This window comes from Artibeus jamaicensis, unplaced genomic scaffold (genome assembly GCF_021234435.1).
Source record: "Artibeus jamaicensis isolate MK-2021 breed Jamaican fruit bat unplaced genomic scaffold, CSHL_Jam_final scaffold_3151, whole genome shotgun sequence".
NCBI classification, from domain to species: Eukaryota; Metazoa; Chordata; class Mammalia; order Chiroptera; family Phyllostomidae; genus Artibeus; species Artibeus jamaicensis.
In genome coordinates, this window is record NW_026522037.1 from 1283130 (window position 1) to 1305063 (window position 21934).

General features: G+C 58.0%; 1 protein-coding gene across 2 annotated transcripts in view; it reads right to left on the reverse strand.

Moving 5' to 3' along the window:
• The window catches only part of GNA12 (G protein subunit alpha 12), a 49427-nt gene extending 38596 nt beyond the window's left edge, over window positions 1-10831 (reverse strand). The window contains exon 1 of one of the 2 annotated variants that reach the window (XM_037137921.2): window positions 10399-10831. In XM_037137921.2, coding sequence (XP_036993816.1) covers window positions 10399-10710 — 312 coding nt within the window. In that variant the 5' untranslated portion in view covers window positions 10711-10831. The remainder of the gene's footprint in view (window positions 1-10398) is intronic. The other variant, XM_037137920.2, reaches the window with a different exon arrangement.
• Window positions 10832-21934: the final 11103 nt, after the last annotated feature.

Here is a 21934-nt window from a genome sequence, read left to right on the forward strand (position 1 = left end):
CAGTGCTTGAGAGTGGACGTGTCCTTGCCCCTCCAGGCCCACACGCTCCCCTCTCCGCAGCCTGCTGTTCTCAGGACTCAGGCCGGTGTCCCTGAAGGCCTCTCTGCCGCCCGCCTGCCCTCTCGGATCGCAGCGAGTCTGATTGACGGCCGGCTGCGGCTCTCGGTCCGTGCAGGGGAAGAATGCCGCTCTGGGGCGTGTGGGTTTTCTTCTGAAACCCTGTGGGTGCCCCCGCCCCCAGCTCATGTCCCACCTTGTGGAGAGTGTGCCCCTCCACTGCTCCCCGGGCTCCCGAGCTGTGAGCTGTGAGTCCCGACCCTGGGTCTGCGACTCTCTGGAGCGGAGGAGAGCGAGAGGGGCAGGGCAGAGGCCAGGACCCCACTAGTCAGCCCCGGAGCCTTCTCTTCGTGTCCCAAGTCCCTTCTGTCCTCTCAGTGCTTCTGAAAGACTAGGCTGGACCAAACAAAAGTGCCGTTTTTGCGGGTCTGAAGGGTCAAACAGTCAATTTCACACAGTTCGACCTCTGTGTAGTGTTCCTTCTGCTCCCCTGACTGCTTCTGGTGAGCTTTTTATGTTCCTACATAGAAACACACACATGTACATGTGTGTGTGCGTGTCCATCCCATTAGGGGGTGGCAGAGGGTTCTGGGATTCTGGTCCTGTCAAACACATTTCCCCAGGCTTATCCTTTAAAACTGTCAATCAAGACAGCGACTCCTCTGCTTGGCACGGCGTCTGGCCGCGGGAGAGGACCCGCTGGGTCGGCCCAGACACCCTGCCCTCTGCCCTCTGTTTCTGCAGAGCCCGCTCTCGGATCTCCACAGCCCCACGGCCTGGGCCCTGCTCTGGCTGCTGGGGTATCCCTGGCCTGGGGTTCTCTTCCAGTTCCCCCCAGAGCCGGGCCTCCTCACGCTTCAGGACTCCAGGCTTCCAGCGGAGGTGACAGCACACCTGCCAAAGCGGCACGGACGACAGGGACCGGGCCCAGGGGCAGCACCTGGGGCTCGGCTGCATCAATGAAGGGACCTGAAAAGCTGCCGCCGGGAGGCGGCTGTGGGGATACGGGTTGCTGCACGGAGCGGAGCGTGCGGTCGGATGGGCCCGGGTGCCTGTGTTTTCTCTGCGACTGACATCTCGGAAGCATTTCCAGTGAGGGGAGGGTGGCCGCACGGGGACCCAACCTAAGAGAGCGAAGGCTGAGGGCATCCCGTGTGGGCAGGGTCATGGCCGGGCCCCAACACGCCTGCGCTCCCGGGACCCGTCAGCGCTTAGCCTTCTGATTAGTCCCGCCCATGTCGGGAGGCAGAGGGGACGCTTCCTCCGGGTGCAGCCACGTTTTGTTGTTACTGTTTTTAACCTCCTGTGAGGATGTGTTTATTGATTTGAGGGGGGGGGGAGAGAGAGCAACACCAACGTGATAGAACAATATCTTTCAGTTGCTTCCCTTAGGTACCCTGACCGGGGATCGAACCTGCAACCTCTAAAAATTTTTAAAAATATTTTACTGTTTATGCTATTACAGTGGTCCCGATGTTCCCCCCGCAGCCTTCTGTGTATGGGACGATGCTCCACCCAGCTGAGCCACCCAGCCAGGGCAGGTGGGACCACGTTTATTCCCGAAGGAATGATCAGTTTGCTCTGTGTGCTTGTCACAGAAGGGGCCCGAATGGAGTTCAGGTGTCAACAAGGGGTTCCTGGCCTTGAGGGTGACCCCTGACAAGTCTGTACTCATGAGTCCCAGTTTCTCCTCTTCTGCTCCCCAGTCTAGAGTCGGTTTGGGAATTAAAACAGGAGCCAGAAGGATGGAGGGAAACCCCTGGCTGCCCCGGGGGGGGAGCGGGGTGGGGAGGGGGGAGTTCAGTGTCTGAGGGTGCAGTCCACAGTGGACCAGCACAGGCGGGGCGCCTACTCCCAGGGAACCTGGAGACAAGAAGGCCTGCTCCAGGCAGGGCACCCCAGGGCACAGGACTGGGAGGCTGAGCTCCCCAGGGACACCAGGGAGGGATGGCGAGAGAAGGCAAGGACATGCCTGTGACTGAAGTGGAAGGGTGAGGCCAGAAGAGTGAAAATCCCACCGACTACAACCCCGCCTAAGCCCGAGGGTCCGGAGAGGGCCCAGGGGGGCAGCACCAGAAGGGCTCCCCACACGAGGAGAGGGTCCTCCCTCCCTGCAGAGGGACACACGGAACACGCTTAGTGCTGCTGACCCAGCTCCCGAGCTGACCACTTTTACTGAGACCTCTGCGCTGGCTGGCAGGTGCGGTAGCTCTGGTGTGTTTGTCTGAGAACAGCTTCGCCACTTCATAGTTGGCCCAGCGTGCGCGGATGAGAAGGTCAATGACCGGTCCTCCGGTTCTCCGCTCAGCCAGCTGGCCGGCTGGAGGGCCCCCCTTTCCTCCATGGCACTCGGCACTGGGGTGGAGTTTCAGCCTCTGTCGACCTGATCACAAGGTCAGAGTCCCAGGGGAAGACAGCCCCCTTCTACATCCTACAACTAAACTCACGGAACTTCGTTTCCTTGGAAGAACACCTAAGTGCTCACAAAGTGGAGCCAGTTTCGGTCACCTCGGGTGGGCCGAGACCCGCTGAGACCCGCTGAGTGTCAGTGGCAAACTCGGGTGACAGCGCTCTCAGGGCCTCGGCACTGCCGCCTGGCCTCCTGCCACTATGGCGGGCACGGGCAGCGGGGGACTGACTCTGCTTCCCTTCCTGCATCTGGAATGTCAGGTCTCCTGCTTGGAACAGATCATCCTGTCAATAAAGACGGACACAATTTCACTGTGAACACGAGTGTGACCAGCACCCCACAGAGTTCAGGCCGCGGCCACCCCTCATCTGGACCAGCCCCAACCACCCTACTGCTTGCTCACAGGTCCCTGGCCACCCGAGACGCCCACTGGTGGCCCCAGGGCGTGTGCTGCTGCACTTGTCCACGTGACCCTCATCGGGGCTCCCTGTCCCTCCAGTACATCACCAGGGAGGCCCAGGGCCTGCCGTGCACGACGGTGCAGGTCTCCCCAAATCCCGAACACCCACCCAGGGAGCCTTGGTTTGACTGCCCTGGACAGGCACAGGGGGGCTCACTGGGTCCCACCATGTACTGGGACACTCCACACCAAGGCCGTGACGGCAGCATCACTGACCAGGATATAATCCTCTGTGTCCCAGTGTCCCCACGGCCCACCTTTCTGCTCAACTCAGGCCGAGCAGCTAGGGGACATCGCAGGCCGGGGTGTGCCGCTCAGAAGCGAGCACTCACGAAGGCCATCTCGGCCGCGCAGTCGGAGGGGACGGGATGGGGACCAGGCTGGCGCCGAGGACTTGAGGCCAGACAGCAAGCGGACCCCCAGGGGACCGCCTGCTCAGGTTCCCTCCCCGGCGTCCGAAGAGGGCAGTGCTGCTCTCCACCCGCCTGCGAGCATCCCGAGTCCCTGCAGCCCCTTGGTGTCCCATGGACGCTGGGCTCCCAGAGAACGAGCTCCAAGCAGACAGGGTCTACCGTGGAGTCAGCATCTCTCCTGATGCTCTGATCAGGCACCTGGGCTGCCTGGATGTCTGTCCTAACGCGAGGCAGACACACGTCTTTGTGCACAGAAGAGCCACGTGGAGACCAGGGCGGCGGCGGCTGGCAGCTGCTCTCTGTGCTTGCTCGCTCGAAGCAGAGGTCGGCTGAGATCCAGCAGGGGCTCCACTGGGCCGGCCCGACGGAGGCGCATGGGGCTCCCTGCTTCTGTTCATGCTCGACTGACCTGCACTGCCAGGCTGGCCGCCCTGAGGGACGCCACTGCCCTCCTGCTGGCCCAGTGTCCCTTGTGCAACACTGGCTTCTTCAGTGGGAAGGTCGCCCCGTAAGGATACCTGCAGATACGCTGTACGCTTCAGTTTTCCGCCCTGTGAAGACCGGCATCATGCACGTCTCTATGCTCCCCCATGCCATCACACAGCAAGGACACGCTGCCACCAGAGCACTGCCTAGTGTCCAGCTCAGCAGATTCTAAACCTCAGACAGATGGCTGGGGGTCGGACACTGCTCCCCTCACGCAGGGTTGGTGAGACAGTCACCATGTCTGCCTGGGAGCCGGGGGTTTGGGGGACCCGCCCCGTGTGCTCCGAACCCCCAAACAGCCGGGGCAGGGGGTCTCTGAATTTTTCACCGGGTGCAAAATGATGGTTTTGGTTTTCTAGCCTTCCCGAGGGGCCGCCTGTGTGTCCAAGTGCGCAGCAGACTCCCTTACTGAAAGTGACTTGCCCACAGGCAGCTGCCCTCCCGCTGTCCCAAAGCCCAGAGGCACACGGCCGCCTCTGCCCTCCCAGAGCCCTGGCGGCACCCGCACCAGGGGGCCTCGTAGGCTGCGGGCCAGCGGAGGCCTCTTCCAAGTCCCTGTAGCAACATGTAGCAACAGGTAGACATGTCGAGCTAACCTTTCTCAGAAAAAAGAAAAGATTTCGAGCCACCGAGCTCAGCACCACCCTGGCCAGTCTGAGCGGAAGCCTCACGCTACTGTGCACGGAGCACACAGGCCGCCCAGGCCGCCCCCGACACGGAGCGTGTGCATGTGGACTTCCCAGGGAGGCTACGGCTGTCCACAAACCAGCGCCAGGCACACCGGTCTTGGGCAAGCACGCAGCGAGACCCCTCCTGGATCGCAGAAAGTTCCGCCAGGCTCCTACACTCCCTCTCATCTGCTGCCTCCGCTTCCCGCGTGCTCGGCCGCACCCGCACACACCTGCGCGGCACACGCCTGCGCCCTCGCCACCTGCTGACGCCCCAGGGCTTCGAGGGCCAGCCCACAGACGCCCCCTGCAGGCTCTGCCAGGTGCCCCGGCCAGGACGCCTCGTCCCTGGTCTCCGGTGAGCTACCTTCTTTTTTTTTTTTTTTTTAAGATTTTATTTATTTATCTTTAGAGGGGAAGGGAAGGAGAGAGGGAGAGAAATATCAATGTATGGTTGCCTCTCGTGCATCCCCTGCTGGGAACTGGCCTGCAACCCAGGCATGTGCCCCGACTGGGAATCGAACCTCGATCCTTTGGTTCACAGGCCCGCGCTCCATCCACTGAGCTCCACCAGCCAGGGCACCACCTTCTTTATTTTAGTGTCGACGAGAGACCTCTAATGTCAGTCAGTGTGGTTCTTCATGCGGTTCTAAGTCATCGGCACGCAGGCGCCCAGGGCAGGCCCACACTGCGGTGGCGAGACGAAGCGCCCGGGGAGGTCCGGGTGTGACGTGGGGTTTCCCGGACGTGGGACGGAAGGCCCTGAGAGCGAGCGAGAGCGTGTCGTGTCCTTCTAGCAGGACGTGCAGCTCGGGCGCTGAACGTGGCTCCCTCCTGAGAGGGCGGCCGGGGGAAGGGCACAGAGCCATCTGCTCAGAGTCAGGGGTGCGTCCTGTCGGGTTATCACCGGGGCACCCGACCTCAAGGACTGGCCGCTCAGGAAGGCAGACACTATCGGCGTTAAGATGATAAAAACAGAAGGAAGGAATAGGGAGTGTTTACAGGAAGCCCAAGCAACTCTAAGATTCAAATAACGTGTTGCAGGGGGTGGCGTGAGGTGACGAAGGCACAGCAGTGACAAGGTCACACTCAGGCACAACCGAGATCAGAAAGCGGGAGCCCTGACGCTGGAATCACAGACCCAGGACCACGAAGACTGCCGGTTCCGCCTGGACGGCCCCTGCACTCCGCCCTGCTCGCCCCAGAGACCGCCCTCCGGTCACAGCCCCTGAGCAGGAGAAGGTGGAGGCAAGGAGTGTCCCGGTGTGAGTTCTGCAGCGGCCAGGGCGGCCCCCCAGGAGACAGGGAGGCACCGACACCCTCGGGTGGAGCGGAGCCGCGGGGGCTGGCTGCAAGCAAGCCCACACTGACAGAACGGCCGCCGGGAGCTTTCCAAACAGAAGGGAGAGGGACAGGCGGCCTGTCCCTTCAGGAAGGAAAGAACACCATCAGGACAGGGAGACAAGGGTACACGGAACACTGTGTCCTACTTTCCGTGGGATTTTTAACTCCCATTTGGTGACCGAAGTGAAATGGACGGCACGGCACTCCACGTGTAAGAAACGCTTCGGGCCTTCAGACCCGGGTTGTGTGGGAGCGAAGGGAGGTGAGTGGGAGTGGCTTCCAGACGTCACTCACGGTTGTGAAACAGACTCAGCACACCGGGGTTAGTGACATACGTGAACTGCAAAACTACAGCGACCACCAAGGAAGCGATACAGAGCTCTGATGGACATCCTAAAAAACCAATCATCAATCAATTGAAGATAGAATCTTGCCCTGGCTGGGTGGCCCCGTGGGTTGAAGCGTTGTCCTGTACACCAAAAGGCTGCAGGTTTGATCCCTGGCTGGGGTGCGTTTAAGAGGCAGCCAGTTTGTCTCTCATATCGATGTTTCTCTCTCTCCCCCCTCCTCCCTTTCTAAAACAGATCCTCGGTCAAGGATTAAAGACTATATATAATCCTAAAACACACTTAAATAACCCAATGGAACATAAGAAACAGAAACCAAAATAAAACAAAACCCCCAAAATAATAAAATAAGACTTATGCCCTGACATGTTAATACTTAGTTTATGTTAAATGTAACTGGTCTAAATACACAAATTAATTGACAGAGATGACCAGAGTAGATCAAGAAAATACAATGTAATGATATACCATCTGTAAGAAACACCAGTTCAGCCCTGGCGGGTGCGACTCACTGGATTGAGTGCAGGCCTACGAACCAAAGGGTCGCCTGGGTTGTGGGCCAGGTCTCCAGTAGGGGACGTGTGAGAGGCAACCACACAGTGATATTAAAAAAGAAAAAAACTCAGTTCACACAACAACACCGGCAGTGGGTTGAAAGTAAAAGGATGGAAAACACATACCGTGAAAGCATTTGGAAGGAGCCAAAGTCCCAATGTTGGAAGAGACCAACTTCAGAGCAAAGAAAATCACCAGAGACAAAGAGGGACAGAGTGATGAAAGGACCACTCCCCCCAGAAGACAATCCTAAGTGTTTCCACACCACACAACAGTCTCAAACTGCCCGAGGCAAAGACTGACTGAGCTACAGCCCAAATGGACCATCACACAGCTGACCCCTGAGCACACAGGGTGGCCTGCACGAATCCACTTCCAGGCGGAATTTTTCAAGATACATCAAGATACACTTCGAGTGCACTTTCTCTTCCTTGTGATTTTCCTAATATTTACTTTTCCCTGGCTTACTTTATAGTAAGAAAACACTATGTAACATATATAACACTCAAAGTGGGTGCTACTTGACTTTGTTACCAGTAAGGCTTCCAGTCAGCAGGAGGCTACCAGTAGCTAAGCTGGGGGCGGGGGGGGCTTGCAGGTTTCACACACATTTCTGACCCTGTGGAGGATCAGCACCCTGCACCCTTGTGTTATTCAAGGCTCAGCGGGAGAGGTCAACAGCTCCCTCTTGGCCACTGACAGAGCCACTGACCCACGAGGGCGCAGAGGAGTGAACCGCCCGCCGCCCGCCAGCAGGGAAGAGCGCACAGGGCAGTTCCCCAGACGACGAACTTTCTTCTGAGTTTCTACGGAACACTGACTGACACAGGCCGCCGAAGTGTACACGGAGACATACCATATCTCGCTCACAGAAGGTCTGTTCAAACTAGGCAGGTCGGGGAGAGAGCCCACTGTACCTGGCCGGGTGACTGTTACATGTGCCCCGTGGGAGATTCACACTGTGGATACTCCTCAGCAATCAAAACACACGAACTATTGATCACCGATACATGACTCAACTTGGGTGACTCCCCAGGGAGTCCCGCTGAGGGACTGAAGAGCCACTTCCCAAAGGCCACATTTCGCATGACTTCATTTGTATACTATTCTTGAAGCGGCAAGATTATCCAGTCGGATAAGCGGTCACTGTGAGGGTAGGGAGTGGCCATCGAAGGCGACTTGAGCATCCTGTGGGGATGGAATGTTCTATAGCTTTCCCAATGCCAATATCTGGGCTGCCACACTGTACTACAGTTTTATAAGACACTACCATGCAGGGTGACCGGGTAGAAGGGACACTGTTGCTTACAACTGCACAGGACAATGATTACCTCGAAAATAAAAGCTCAATTAAAAAACAAACAAACAAACAAAAAGACTATCTTTGGTGCCCAGCTCTGCCACCTACTAATTCGGTAGCTGGTCTCGAGCAGATTTTAAACTCTCTACCTTCAGCTTCTTGATCAGCTACATGGGACAAAACCACCCTGCGTGTTATGAAAATTACATGTCACGTGTGCGAAGGGCCTGGCAGTGCGTGTGGCTCAGAGCCGGTGCTTCACAAACAGCCCGTTAACATTAAACGTGTTTCAGACACAAATACTGTCCTGAAGAGCAACAAACGAATGTGACTATTGGAGCCACGACAAAGCACATTCACTAACAAGTCTCTTCCCGAAGTGACCCGTCCGGGAATGGGCAGGGTGATTTTTGCTTAGAGTGAAACTGGGTTTCTAGGGAGTAATTGAAATAGCCACAGCAGATAAAGTGAGTTTAACATGAAACTACAATTAGTGAGAAGGTTGGGGAAAATGGTATTGGTTTAAACATCTTGCTCTGTTGATAAGGAAAGTCAGTAAAAAATTGAATGTTTATATGCATTAGGAAAAGCTTAAAACTGAGTTTTCTAAAACGCACTTAAACACTGAACTGATTTTTGATTTCAGATTCTGTTTCAAAATATTCTCTCTGCCTCTTGAGTTTAAAGAAACAAGGAGATGGTCAGCCAAATCTTTATGGTCTTCTACCTGCCTGGTCTGGAGGCCACAAAAGCAGCAAAAATAAAATCTGGCCCAGCGGCTCAGAAAGACAATCACATGCACTTTACCCCAGAAGACGAGGGGAATTTTAAACACACAGCCGATCCCCTGAATCACCCTGGGCACCTCGCCTTTAAAGTTGAAGTACTGGGCCGGAGCTCTGACTCACAGGCTTTTGAAAGAGGTGAAAAGGATGGGGGGCGGGGGTGGTGGTGGTGTTGGTTATCATTCAAATCATCTGCTTCCCGTCCTGATCCTAAAAGGGCCATTTCTATTAAGACAAAATCATCTCATAGACCCGGGTCGGAGTGCTGGGGCTGGCCTGCAAGTTCGGAGCCCAGGGCCCGGCATCCAGGGCCCAGCCAGGAGCCACTTCATCTCCAGGGCCGGAAGCTTCCTCATGGGTGAAGGAGGGAAAATGTTCCAGATGGCTTCTCCACCCTTTGCTAAATTTAAAGTCCCTCGGGCACTGCAAAATCCAGTCTCCGGGCAGCTTTCTGGCGGGCCGGCCTTCCTCTACCTCTGCCCGGAGACAACTCTCCTCCCACCTGTAACGTGGCTCCCACAGCACCGGCCTGGGAGAGGGTCGGTGCGGGCCGGGGCGGACAAGGGGTTTCTAGAAAGGGAAATAAGCATACCTGGGTGCAGGAGCCCACCTCCCATCACCGGTCTCCAGATTCCTCTTCTCTGGGGCGCAGGCTCACAGGGAGAAACTAGAACCCAGACTGTGTGAACTGCACAGGTTTTCCCCGCCCCCTCTCTCTCAAATAAACTGTAAAGAACGAGAACGGAGCAGGAGACAGAAGGGGAGCCTGGAGGTTGCACAGCACTCGAGACACGCAATTGTTCAACAGGAGGATTCGGAATCCTGGCTGAATGTTTGATGATATTGAGGAATCACGTGTTTTTAGGTTTGACAAGGACACTGCGGTCGCGTCTGATACAAGAGGCCTTATGTGTCCGGGCCACATGCAAACACACTTTCCAATGGATGATTACACAGGGGACTTGGCTGCCGCACCTCCGGCGCGGGCACAGGTGAAGGGACGGGCCCTGACGGTCGCGGAGGGAGCGTGGACGCCAGAGGGGGCCACGGGCACGTCCAGTGCGCCCTAATGTTCTCCACTTGGAACGTGTTCGAAATGTTCCGGATAAACAGTTCAGGAGGAGGGACTGCGGCCAGCTTCCTCCCCAGTTCACGGCGCGCCTCTGAACTCGCTGGGAGGGCCGGGCCGGGCCGGGCACGGGAGCGCGCAGCTGCCAGCGCGCAGGGGCGCGTCCCGAACCGCGGTCCCCGGCCCTGCCCGCCCCCGAGGCCGCCCGCCCCTCCCAGCCCCCCGAGGCTGGCCCGCTTTCCCGCTCCCACCGTCCCGAGCCCCCTGGCAGGGCCGCGGCGAAGGCCGTCAGGACGGCGGGCGCGCTGGGTGCGCATCCTCGGCCGGCTCCCCCGACGCCGGGGGTACGTGGCCGCGGATGGGGGCTGCCTCCAGCCCAGGGCACCGACTCGGGGCGGACCAGGGGCCGGCCGCGGCCCGCGCCACGCACGGAGGTCCGCGGGGCCGCCCCCGCGCGGCCCTGGGCGCCCCCGGGTGCAGGTGTGAGGGCGGGGGCGCACGCACCTTGAGGATGTTGTCGAAGATGGTGTCGCGGAACTCGAGCAGCGCCTTCTGGTCGAACTCGCGGCCGTGGATGATGCGCATCTGCTTGAGGAAGGTGGACTTGCCGCTCTCGCCCGCGCCCAGAAGCAGGATCTTGACGAGGCGCCGCACGGCGCGCCGCTCGCGGGCCAGCCCCGCGTCGATGTCCCGGCTGCGCCGCCGCGCCTCGCGCTCCGCGTCACGGGCCCCGCTGCCGCCCGCTCTGCGCTCGCGGGCCCCGCCGGCCTCGGCCGGCAGCAGGCAGCGGCTGAGGGTCCGCACCACGCCGGACATGGCCGCTCAGGCCATGGACCCCGCCGCGGGCGAGGCGAGCCCCGCGCGGCAGCCGGCCGCTCCCTCAGGCCGCGTCCGCCGCCGCCGCCCGGAGGCCCGCTCTCGCCCGCCGCCTGGCCCCGGCGGAGGGGCGGTGCGACGCGAATCAGAGCCTCGGGATTGGTCCGTCTGCCTCCCATACGGCCGAACGCGCCCTCTGATTGGTCAGCACCACGCCGAAAGGCGGGCATCCCTCCGGCTTTTGGGGCGGGGTCGAAGCCGAAAGAGGCTGGATCTTTAGGGTGGAGGCGCTTCTCATTGGACCGCTGGGCCGAGGTTCTTTCTTTCAGAATGAAAGGGAGGCGGGGCCATTGGGAGGCGGAACAGCCGTTTGCTATGGACAATTGTAATTGGTCTGTCATTACGTCAGTCTCAACGAACGGGCCTTGGATTGGAAATTTTGCGAAACGGGGCGGGACACAAAGTGCCAGGTGTACAGAACCTCGGCCTGAGTTCTCAGTTTGGATCAAAGTGTGAGACCTGGAAGTTTGCTGAGTACGCTCCGCGTTTCCCGAAAGCTGGGAAATGCCGCTGAGAAGTCTGCTTGTTTTGTGTTTAGAAAGACAGCTGATCCTAAACCGTTTTCTTTCCAGAAGCACCGAAGGGGGATGGGACATTCATCTCAGACAAATGCACCCTTTGAGAGTGTCATGCGCCTCTGGGCTGCCTTCCTCAAAGCTGGCTGGTTATTAGAATCACCAGAAGTCCCCTCAAAAGCCCTCTGAAGCGCGGTTATCTAGAGCGCGGTCTGTAGCTGCTGGTTCTGAGAGTTGGGACTTGAACTCCACCCCTCCTTATTAATTGACTGAATAAACTCCTAAGAACCCCCCCCCCACTTGGCTTTTCCTTTATTTTGCTCATCTGTAAAATGGAGACGATAATAGCAACTACCCCCCATGGCTGTGAAGCCATAAACTGAGACAAACTTGTAAAACCCCTAGTTCGGTGCCTGGACCCAAGGAAGTTCCTGCTAAGTGTTGGCTGATTTTTATTACAGTTTTAGTGTGAGTCAGAAGCTCCTGGAAGAAGCTCCGGTATCTCTTCATCTCCAGGTGATTGGCCAGAGGTGGGAAACCATGGCCTGTTAAAAATAAACTCAGGCATATTAAGAATTTTAAGAGTTTGAGCAAAAATCGATTCCCACTGCAGTCATGCAGTAGGAGCACCGGTCCTCTCTCCCCACTCCCTGCCCCCAGCCAGGGCACGGACTTCAGAGAGAAAGCACAGAAGCAAAGAGAGGAAATTATTTGATTGGCTGTAACTTGACAACTATTTGTTTGTTTGTGACTGGTTGTCCTTAGTGTTTTGATTTTGTGACCTTGAACCTTTACAGCAGGGGTGTCAAACCCATTTTCACCAGGGCCCACGTCAGCCTCATTGTTGCCTTCAAGGGGCCAGCTCACCGAACCTTCACAGGAACCCCACAGACTCAGAGCTGGTATCCCGGTGACGAACGTGGAAGCTGAATGGGAAGTCACATCTTAGGAGCATTGAGAGAAAATCACCATTAACGAAGAAGTAAAAACCCTGCAAAAATACCTTTCAAAAAGATGGAGAAAATAAGGACATTTCAGACAGATAAAAACAGATTACTTTATATATTGTGTGTTATGGGCTGAATTCACATGTTGAAGCCCTAACCTCCAGGACCCCAGGATGTCCCTGCATTTGGAGATCGGACTTTAAAGACATGATTAAGTTACAGCGAGGTCTCTTGGTCAGACTTGGATCCAGTAGGACTGGTGTCCTCATAAGAAAAGGAAATCTGGACACAGACAAAGACAGAAGGTAGACCATGGGAAGACACAGGGACAGGATGGCCATCTGTAAGCCTAAAGGAGAGGCCACAGGAGACACTGACCCTGCCCACACCTTGACCTTGCACTTCTAGCCCCCAGATGTGTGAGAAAGGAAATTCCTGTTGTTAGGAATTTCCCGGTTGGCGGTCCTGGGTTAGGTCAGTCCTAGCGATGTAGCGTAACGCGCTTCAGGAAGGACTGTCATACCGAAAAGGAATAGAGGGCACTTTTCGAACATAGAGTAGCTCTTGTCATTGACTGAGTCAAACCATAATAACTTGAACTTGCGGAGTTAAGAAAGGATAGAACCAACAGTAATGGACACAAAAGGCATCTGTCAGGTAGTGTTTTGATCGAAGTGTTCTAAGACCTTTGAATTGAGAGGAGAATAAATATTTCGATTAACGTTAAACTTCGTCGAGTTACAGAGTCATGTTAAAATGTTTAGGGAAGACACAAAAGGAAGAGAAATAGAGTCTGTGATTTCCACACAGGCTGAGAGGAAAGATGAAATGAGGGAACAAAAACCAATCGATACAAAAGAAGGCAAAAAATAAAGAAAACAGAAGCAGAAGAATAGAAACAGAACAACTTGAACAAAATGAAAAGGTGGAAATAAACCCAAATGTATGATTCACCAAATTAAATATACATGGACTAAAATGGTTAAAAGATAAAGACTGTCAGATCAAATGAAATAAAAGTGAGGTTCTCCTATGTGCTTCTAAAGAACATACCTAATGAACCGGAAAAGATCAAAGTAAAAGAAAGAATGGAGAGAGATTCACCCGGCAAATTGCCACCAAGGGAAGTCTGGCAAAGCTACGTGATGAGGAGACAGAATAGGTTCTAAATCTAAAGTCTGACTAGTGGTAAAGAGCCTTGTGCGGTGGGAGGTCCAGTTCACTGGTAAAGCCGTAACAGGCCTGCACTTGCCTGCAGCTAATGACATAGCCTCAAGTATTCAAGGCACAGAAGTCGACAAACCTCAAGGAGCAGCTGGAGAGTCCACCACGGCTGCTGGGGGGAGGGTGTGGGTGGGACCCACTTCCTCTCGGGCAGAGAAGAACAAGGGTGACCTGCGCAGTGTACATTGTGCAGGAAGCTCAGGGATTGGAGAAGACACATTGCGCTCAAATCCGAGGAACATTTGAAAAACTGACCACGTCATAGGCCCTGAAGCAAGTTTCGGCACGTCGGAAAGGACTGAAATCGTACAGACCACATTCTCCGACCACATTGCAATTAGGTTTGATATCAGGAACATAAACATATCTTCGGAAAAGTTCAGAATTATAGAAATTTAAAATATATACCTTTCGAGCAAACATTCAGCTGGTTAAACTTGGCTGTCACTGTGTCCTAGTAAAGATTTGAGGTCATTTGTCACTGTGCTGTCATCTGATTCACCCTCACGTTAGGACTTCAGGAGCCATGTGGCCCTCAGTCTGCTTTCCAGCCCCGGCTCCGCCCTCTGCTGTGGCCGTGTGATGCGGTCTCACCGAGCCTCGCGTTCCCTCACCTGGGCGCTGGGGATAATAAAGGTGCTGCAGTAGCAGGATGGGGCTGAAACCAGTAGAAACAAAAAGAGGTGACGTGTGTGACTTCCTGGGAGAAGGCACGGAGCGAGGTCTCCACGCGTGTTCATTGTTACCATTAGTATCTGCACACGGCAGTCAGTAAAGCTGACGCTTTGCAATGCAGAGTCTCTCGCCCACAGTCACACGAAGGCGTGGCCAAACCTGAGTTTGAATCTGACCTTTCAACCTCACTGGGCACCTGGCACTGCCCAGATGGAGTGACCCCCCCAGCCCCACCCAGGGCAGCCCTTTTGAGTAACTAAGAATAGGGTCACCATTCCTTCCTCCTCCCGCCTCCCCACAAGCCCAGCCACTCAGGGGAGCTCGGCTACCCCCTCCTTCGGCAGCCCCGGGGAAGGACTGCTGTTCCCTCAGCCCACGCCAGGCCCAGTTCCCGGGATCTTCTCCCCTCGCGCCCCTTCCTTCCTTCCCGGGAGTGGGTCACAGTTAAACCACCATGGGTGGTGGGTGGGAGGGCGGGTGGGTGCATGATAGATGGATGATGGACAGATAAATGGATGGATGGATGGACAGAAGGATGGGTGGGAGGGTGGGAGGCAGGCATAGTCCCCGGGGACATGGAGAACACTGCTGAGGACCCTCTCTTTGGAGGAGCTTTGTCACTTCTCTTGAAAGTGGACGAGGGGGTCCCCCAGGGTGCTGCCAGGCATGGTTTGGAAGAGATGGTTGGCCGTCTAGCTGGCCAGCCACCTCCCTCCAAGTCAGCATGTTTCGAAGGAAGAGCTGGCCGTGGGACCCAAGGCCTGGTCCCGAGGCACTTCCCTATCTGAACTCGGTTCTACTTGCTTGTTCCCTAAGCCCCAGAGGGAGAGCCTTTGGGGGAACTGTCAGCATTTTTTTTTCTTCCTTAAAGCTTTTATTTAAGAGGGGGAGGGTGGGAGGAGGGGAGGGGAAGGGGGAGGCTAGACACCCGTGAGGGAGAAACATGGAGCAGTTGCCTCTCCTACACACCCCAACTGGGGACTGAGCACGCAACCCGGACACGGTGGGAGGCACTGCCCTCATTCCCACTGTGGGTCTGTCTCTGGCCTTGCCCTTGGCCTTCCCGCCCCTCTGCTGCTGCCTGGAAATCCTGCCCAACTTCCTGCAGGCTTCCCCGAGGGGAGCAGTGCCCTCCTCGCCACCTTCCCCCTGAAATGGGCAGACCTGTGGCTGATGGTGGCCCTCCCCTGCTCTCTGGGGCCTCTGGCCTGGAGGCCTGGGCAGACCGAGGCTCTCAGAGGACATGGACGGGCCTCCCTGGGTAGTGGGCTCAGAGCCTGCCTCAGGGGGACAGACGAGGGTGGGGTAGCCTGCCAGGGTCAGAGACCCCAGGGGTGTCTGTGGGAAGCAAGGAGCTGTGCCTTGCAAGTTGTGGGGCCCAGTGCGACAGGAAAATGCGGGCCCCTTGTTCAAAAGGCTTTAAGAATTTCAGATGGCAGCACAGCATGCAACCAGTCGAGGGTGCTTCTGGTCTTCAGTCTGCTGCTGAGAGCGCAGGCAGGGGTCGTCTGTGGCCAAGAGCAAGTCTGGGAGGCCTCGGAGGGAATGACCTGGGCCTGGGAGGCCTGGGTGTTCCAGGCCCGGGGGCGATGAACGAGCGAGCATGGTTGCTGCTGAACCTCTGGCCTCTCCGGGAATGTGCCGGAAACGGATCCGGTTTTCCCTGGTGACTCAGGGCCTGCGGCCTAGCTCTTTCCGGTCGCCACTTCCTGCCCCTTCCCCAGGGCTCTGGCAGGTTCTCCCTTTCCCCCAGCACTTGGGGGCAATGAGAAGGCCGTTTTGGTCCAATCTAAAACTTCTGCCTCAAATCCAATTTCATGCTCCTCATTTCCCCTCGTGCAGAGCATCCCAGCCTGGTCCTGAGGGCCTAGGGGGGGGGGGGGGGACCAGCTATCTCCGTCCTTCCGCTCCTGGCACCTGGGCAAGGTGGGAGAGTGAAAACCCCACACCAACAGTCTCTTACTTCTTTCTCCACCAGCCTGCCCCCCACGTTCCTGACTTCTCCTCTGCCTCCTTGGTGGTCTCCAGCTTGTGTGGATGGGGAAGGAGGGATGGGGAGCCGGTGGGCAGCATTTTGGCCACCTCTTTCCCTTATTGCCGCTGGTCAGGGACGCCTGATATTCCCCTGCCTCCAGCTTGCAGTCCCAGTCACAATTCTGGGGCTCCAGGAAGACAGGATTCAGTGAGACACCCAGAGCCTCATGGGGCAGCCAGAGCACAAGCAGCGCGTGACCGGCCCCCGGAACAATAGCGCTAACAATTGCAGCTAATGGCTACCCCGTCTTTTCCACATGCGGAGCCCGCATTCAAGGTTTAAAGTTGGGCAGGTAGGAGGCGCGTGTTATCGTAAGTCCTCGTTTCCACTGGCAAGGACGCTGAGGCTGAGAAAGGTCAGCACTGGGCCCCAGGCCACAAAACTAGGACACCACTGAGTCAGGGTTGGACATGCTCTTCCCAGCCCCAAGTCCTGTGCTCACAGCATTCCACTGTCTGACCTTTGGTGAGAGTCCCATACCGGGGGCATAAACAATGAATGTGGCTGGGGGGCGGGGGACAGCGCTGATTCTGCCTGTGGAGAATCAGGGAAGACTTCATGGAAGAAGTGACCTTTGGGTTTTGTTATAAAGAGCAAGTGGGGTTTGTCATGGGTACGAGGTGAGAAGGGGCTGCAGCTAGAGAGAACAGGATGTGTAAAAGCCCCGAGGCCTGGGCGGGCCCCACCGATGAGGACTTTCCGGTCCTCTGTGAGGCTGGGGTGCAGGGCCCATGTCCAGGTGCATGCCAGGAGGTGAGGCTGAGACAGGGTTCACTGAAGGGCCTGGGAACGATTTTGGGCTCCACTCCCGAACTTGGAGAATCCTCACTGTGCTTAACACTATGAAAATATCTCACTACGTACTTATCATCGCCTCCCTAATACGGCTCAAGCTCCATGAACGCAGGCACATGACCCTCCTGTTCATCTCTCTGTCCCCAATGCCACTCAGGCAGTGGGTGCTTTGTGCACATTGGGGGAGATGAAAGAATGAATGAACCAATGAACAAACACCTGACTGGCAGGTGTGGTCCCTGTGGCTGTACCTCACCACCACTGTCCTGAGGTCTTCAGGCACATGCTGAGCCGCTGCCAGGGTCAGTGGGTGGTCCCACCTTTGCCCAGAGACCCGTGGGGTCCTGCTGGGGGCGTCCTTGGCATCCCGGATAGCATGACTTGAAATTCCCTCCTGTAACCACCAGGTGTCGCTAATGCCCCATAAGAAAACCCAGCGGGGGCTCTGTTGGGGTGGTGATGGGGAGGAGAAAGCACGAAACCTCATCTGTGAGCTACAAATGAGCTCTCCAGGTCCTCATCAAATGGCTGGGTTCCCTCCTCCAGAGCCAGACAGGTGTGACCAGCCTCATGCCTCCCCCTGGACCCCTCTCCCCCCTGCCCCAGCTACCAGCCAGCTGGGAAGGGGGACAGGCTGGGGCCACCCCTTCCCAGCAGCCCTGGCTGGGTCTGCAAGGCGGTTCATCGGCCTCAGCCGCACGACACGCCCCCTCCAGGACACCAGCAGCCCAGGGGAGCCTCCTGACACAGCTCCCAGGGACCCGCCCTGTCCCCTTGCTGGGGCCTTAGCTTGGGTGCCTGCATCAAGCCCCAGGGCTCTGGCCACTCCTGCCTTCAGCCTCACCACTGGCTTTCTGGCCCCCTCGGGAGGAAGTGCACCCAGGACGGGGCATCAGGGTGCATTTCTCACCCCACAGCACCCCACTTGCTGTTCTTCTGCAAGTCAACCTGAAGCCAGAGATGTCACCTTGGCCAGTTCCAGGTAAACACAGTCACTTAAACTCAGGGTGGAGCCCCCCACCCCGTGCCCTTTGTTGGGCCTGGAGGGGCACTTATGTGGCAGGGACAGCACAGACATGTGGCTCTAGGGAGGCACGGGGCCTCGGGCTGCCCTGACACTGGTGTCCCTGACAGTGTCCCCCTCTTTAGTTGTTCCCAAGAAGGTTTCCTCTGTGACAGCCTGCTCCCTGCCCCCCACCCCTCTGGCCACTGCCCTCCATGTTGGCACAGTGCCGTCCCTCCGCACGTCCCCAGGTTCCGTCTGTCCCTAGGTGTTCAGCTGCTGGGGCTTCTATGAGTGTGGGGGGCTGCAGGACTCCTCATGGCAGCTGCCAGGAGCACTGACCCCCTCACTTGTCGCAGCCTCTCGTTTGTCTGCTGGGAAGGGGGGGTCTCTTCCCAGGACTGGGGAACCTGGCTCCGGACCCTGCTGGTTCCACAGATCTTTCTGGAACCACATATTTTTTAAAGTATTGGTAAGATTTCACATCCTGAGTTCTCCACCCACCCAAAAGGGAGGGCCTGGGGCCGAAAGGAAGTATATACATTCGTGTTCATGCATGCACATGCACGTGCAGGTGTGTGCACGTGTAGGTCGGATGGCTATGAGCGGAAGGGGGGAGGGAGGAGGCCTGGCGGGGGGGCCGCGGCCACACTGCGGCTCTGACCGGGTGTCTGCCCTTCCGGGGTGGCTCATCTTAACCGAGGACATTGGCAAACACCCTGTTCCTGGATAAGGTCCCCGAACAGGTTCTGGGGGTTGGGACACTGACATTTCTTTGGGGGGGCACAATTTAACTCACATCGAGGGGGTTATAGCTCTGGCCGTTGGGGTTCAGCCTTGCTGTGACCCTCTGAGAACTCTCATGGGACCCGTCTCAGTGCTGCGCCCCCCTGGAACTGGGGTGTGAATCCACCCCCTCTCATGGGGGGGTGTGCGTTGGGACCCCTTGTGGGACACAGTCCTGCTTCACTTTGGGGGACAGGCAGCATATTGAGAGCTTGGCCTCAGCCCAGGGGGGCAGTTGCACCCCAGCAACTGGCAAATGGTCCACATGGGGGCTCCCCTCTTCTGGTTACCAGCTCCCTCTTTCCACCCTCCTGGTTGAAGCTTCCTGAGGCCTGATGGCTGCGGGCACGTGGTCTGCCCTGGGTGGGTAGGCGCATCTCTCTGGCAGAGGATGTCTCGGGAAGGCACCTCTGGGAACCGCCCACAGGTGACCCCTGGGTTTGGCTGAGCACCAAGAGCACTGGCCTCAGGCCTCAGAGGACCCATCTGGGGGTCACCCGGGTCCGACATCTGGCTTCCCCGTGGCCCGCCAGCCCGCCCTCCCGAGGCCTGGTTTGTCCACGGAGTCAGCAGTGACTGTCACTCAGCTGAGCCCGAGCCAGGCCGGCAGGTGTGGCCACAGGGCGAAGGGTGTTATTACGGGAGAGCCCTGATTTATGGCAGCGGCGGCTGGGGTGCTGCCAGTGGGATGCTGATGGGGTGAGGGACCCGCGTCTCACTGAGACGCTGTACCTGAGTCCATGTGGCCGAGACCCACCAGCCTGTCCCCTGTCCCCTGTCCCCTGCACGTGGAAAGGCAGAGATAAATCAGTCTTTACTGCAAGCAGGGTGGCGGAGAGTTAATTAGGAAAAAGGAAAGTGCATTTCAACTCACAAAGAAGCCAAATGAGCACGCAAAGGGCAGCCCGGCCCCATCAGGGTTGTCCACGGCCCACTGAAGGACATGAGGACTGGGGATGTCACCTCGGAGGGGCCGGTGCTGGTGTGGGAGTGGGGCTGCCACCCCCAGGGGCTGGGCCCACCCTGCCTGCGTGGCTCGCAGGGCCCTGACCGTCCACCAGGTGGTGCTAACGCTGGAGCTGAGGGTGAGCTGGAGGGAGGTCAGGGGCTGTGGAGAGGAGGGGACAGTGACCCGGCCACTTCTGGGGGAGGAATCTGGACCGAAGTAACAAGGACACTCACCCCTCACCCCAGGGAGTCGAGGCTTCATTTCCAGTCACTGGCAGTTGGTGGCAGGTCTGAGTGTCTCTCAGGCAGCTGTCCCTAGGTACTGACCCGACCGCTTCCGTGTCCCCCTGTGCCCCACCTGGGCTGGCCTGCGAAGGAGAAGGGAGCGTGAGGGTGTCCTGGGTGTGTTCACAGGGGCACAGCCCACTGGCCACTGGGTGCCACCTGTCCCCCAGTGGGGTATGAGCGGCTGTGGGCAGGCGGGAGGGGCCTGGTGCCGGGCAGAGGCCGCCTTTGCCCCTGCTGAGTGTCAAGGTGCGGGAACCAGCCAGACAGTGGGAAGCACAGGGAGGGAGTGTGACTGAGTGCACGTGTGTGCACACACATGTGTGTGCAGGGGCTGAGCCGATCTGGCTGGCCCAGGAAGTAGAGAGCAGACAGAGGGGCGGATTCTGTCCCCAGGGCACTGGGATGGCCTGGTGGTGTGTGTGCTGGACAGGGCCCAGCCCCCATCTGCATGTGCTAGAAAGTTCCCTTGGGCAGCAGAGACCCCAGTTAGTGGGAGGCGATGGGGGCTTGGACGTGGGGTGGAGGTGACGGTGGAGAAAGAGGGACTGTGCCTGCCGCCACCTTCCCCCCACCCCCGGCCCCAGGGCCGGCTCCTGAGCAGCCCTGCTCTGCAGTGGGCTGGACCTCTGCCTGGGCCGGCCCAGCTTGCCCTGGGTGCCCGTCTCAGTCCCCAAACACTGGTCTCTGTCCCCTTCTGAGCCCGAGAGTCCCTGGAGGGCAGGAATCAGGTCTGGACTCGGCAGCTCCCAGGGATGCATGCGAGAGCGGCTTTGATCAGTGCTGGCTTGAAGGATGGGAAACAGGGAAGGAGCCGGGGGCGTGCTTTGCTCTGGGACCCCCGGGACCTCCTGCACAGGCTGGGAATCATCGTCAGCCGGTTTCCCGGAGGCTGTGGGCAGAAGCGGAGGCGGGGTGAGGACTTGGGACCCACGGTGTTTCTGGAGAAGCGGGCAGACGCTGCCCTGGGCTGCACTTGGGACAAGTCCCTGTTTCTCCCAGGCTCACCCTCAGCTCTGGCCAGCCGCCGCCCCCTCCGCGGCCCCAGAGTCAGCATTCCCCTCCCCCAAAGGTGGACAAAGAGGTCAGAGGTCAGGGAGCCTGGCTGGCACCCCAGTCCCTGTGGGGGGTGCCCAGGGTCCCAGCAGGGTGGGCCTGTGGGGCACCGACTGCTGAGCCCTCCTCACCTAGGCCAGTGCGAATGGACATTTGATATCTAGAGGGGGTGTGGAAACTTCTAGATGCAGCCAGATGCTCTGAGGGGGGAATACAGGTCTTGAGAAAAGGTTGTGGTTTTTGTCGTCACAGACACACTGTGTGCTTGCCAAGAATCCCGCCACACAAGGGGAGACCTGAGCACCCCTTCTCCGTCCAGGCCCGCAGCCCCCACCTTTCTGCACACATGGGCCGGCATCCTGGGCACACTCGCTTCACTACGCGTTGCATGTACCTGTTCCTGTCAGCTGCTTCCACGTGTCAGCACATCTTGGACACCTTTGCCTGTCAGGACCCATGCGGCTACCTTGCTCTTCTCCACACTCCCAGGATTCCTTGGGTGCCAGCTTGGGTCTTGGCTCTGTGGCCTGCTGTGGCTGTGGCAGTGGGGGTTTCACTTGTGCAGAGGCTAAGCCGTGAGCTCTGCCATTAGCAGGCCTGGGCCTCGCTCTGCTGATCTGTGAAATGGGGTTCCAGCACGCCCTGCTTTGTGGCTTACGGGATTACGAGGGGAGCAGTCAGCTGAGTGTTGGCACTGAGGTGGGCCGAGCCTTCGGGGTGGAGTGCGGGCCTTGGCCGGGGGGCGGGCAGCCGATGCCCGGCTGCGGGGAACAACGCGGCCCTCCCCAGGCTGTAGGGGCGGGAGGATTAGATGCAGAATAATGCAGTCCCCACCAGACCTGCAGCTGTAACTCAGGCCCCAGACGCGGCCGGCACCATAAATTTGGGCGGAAAG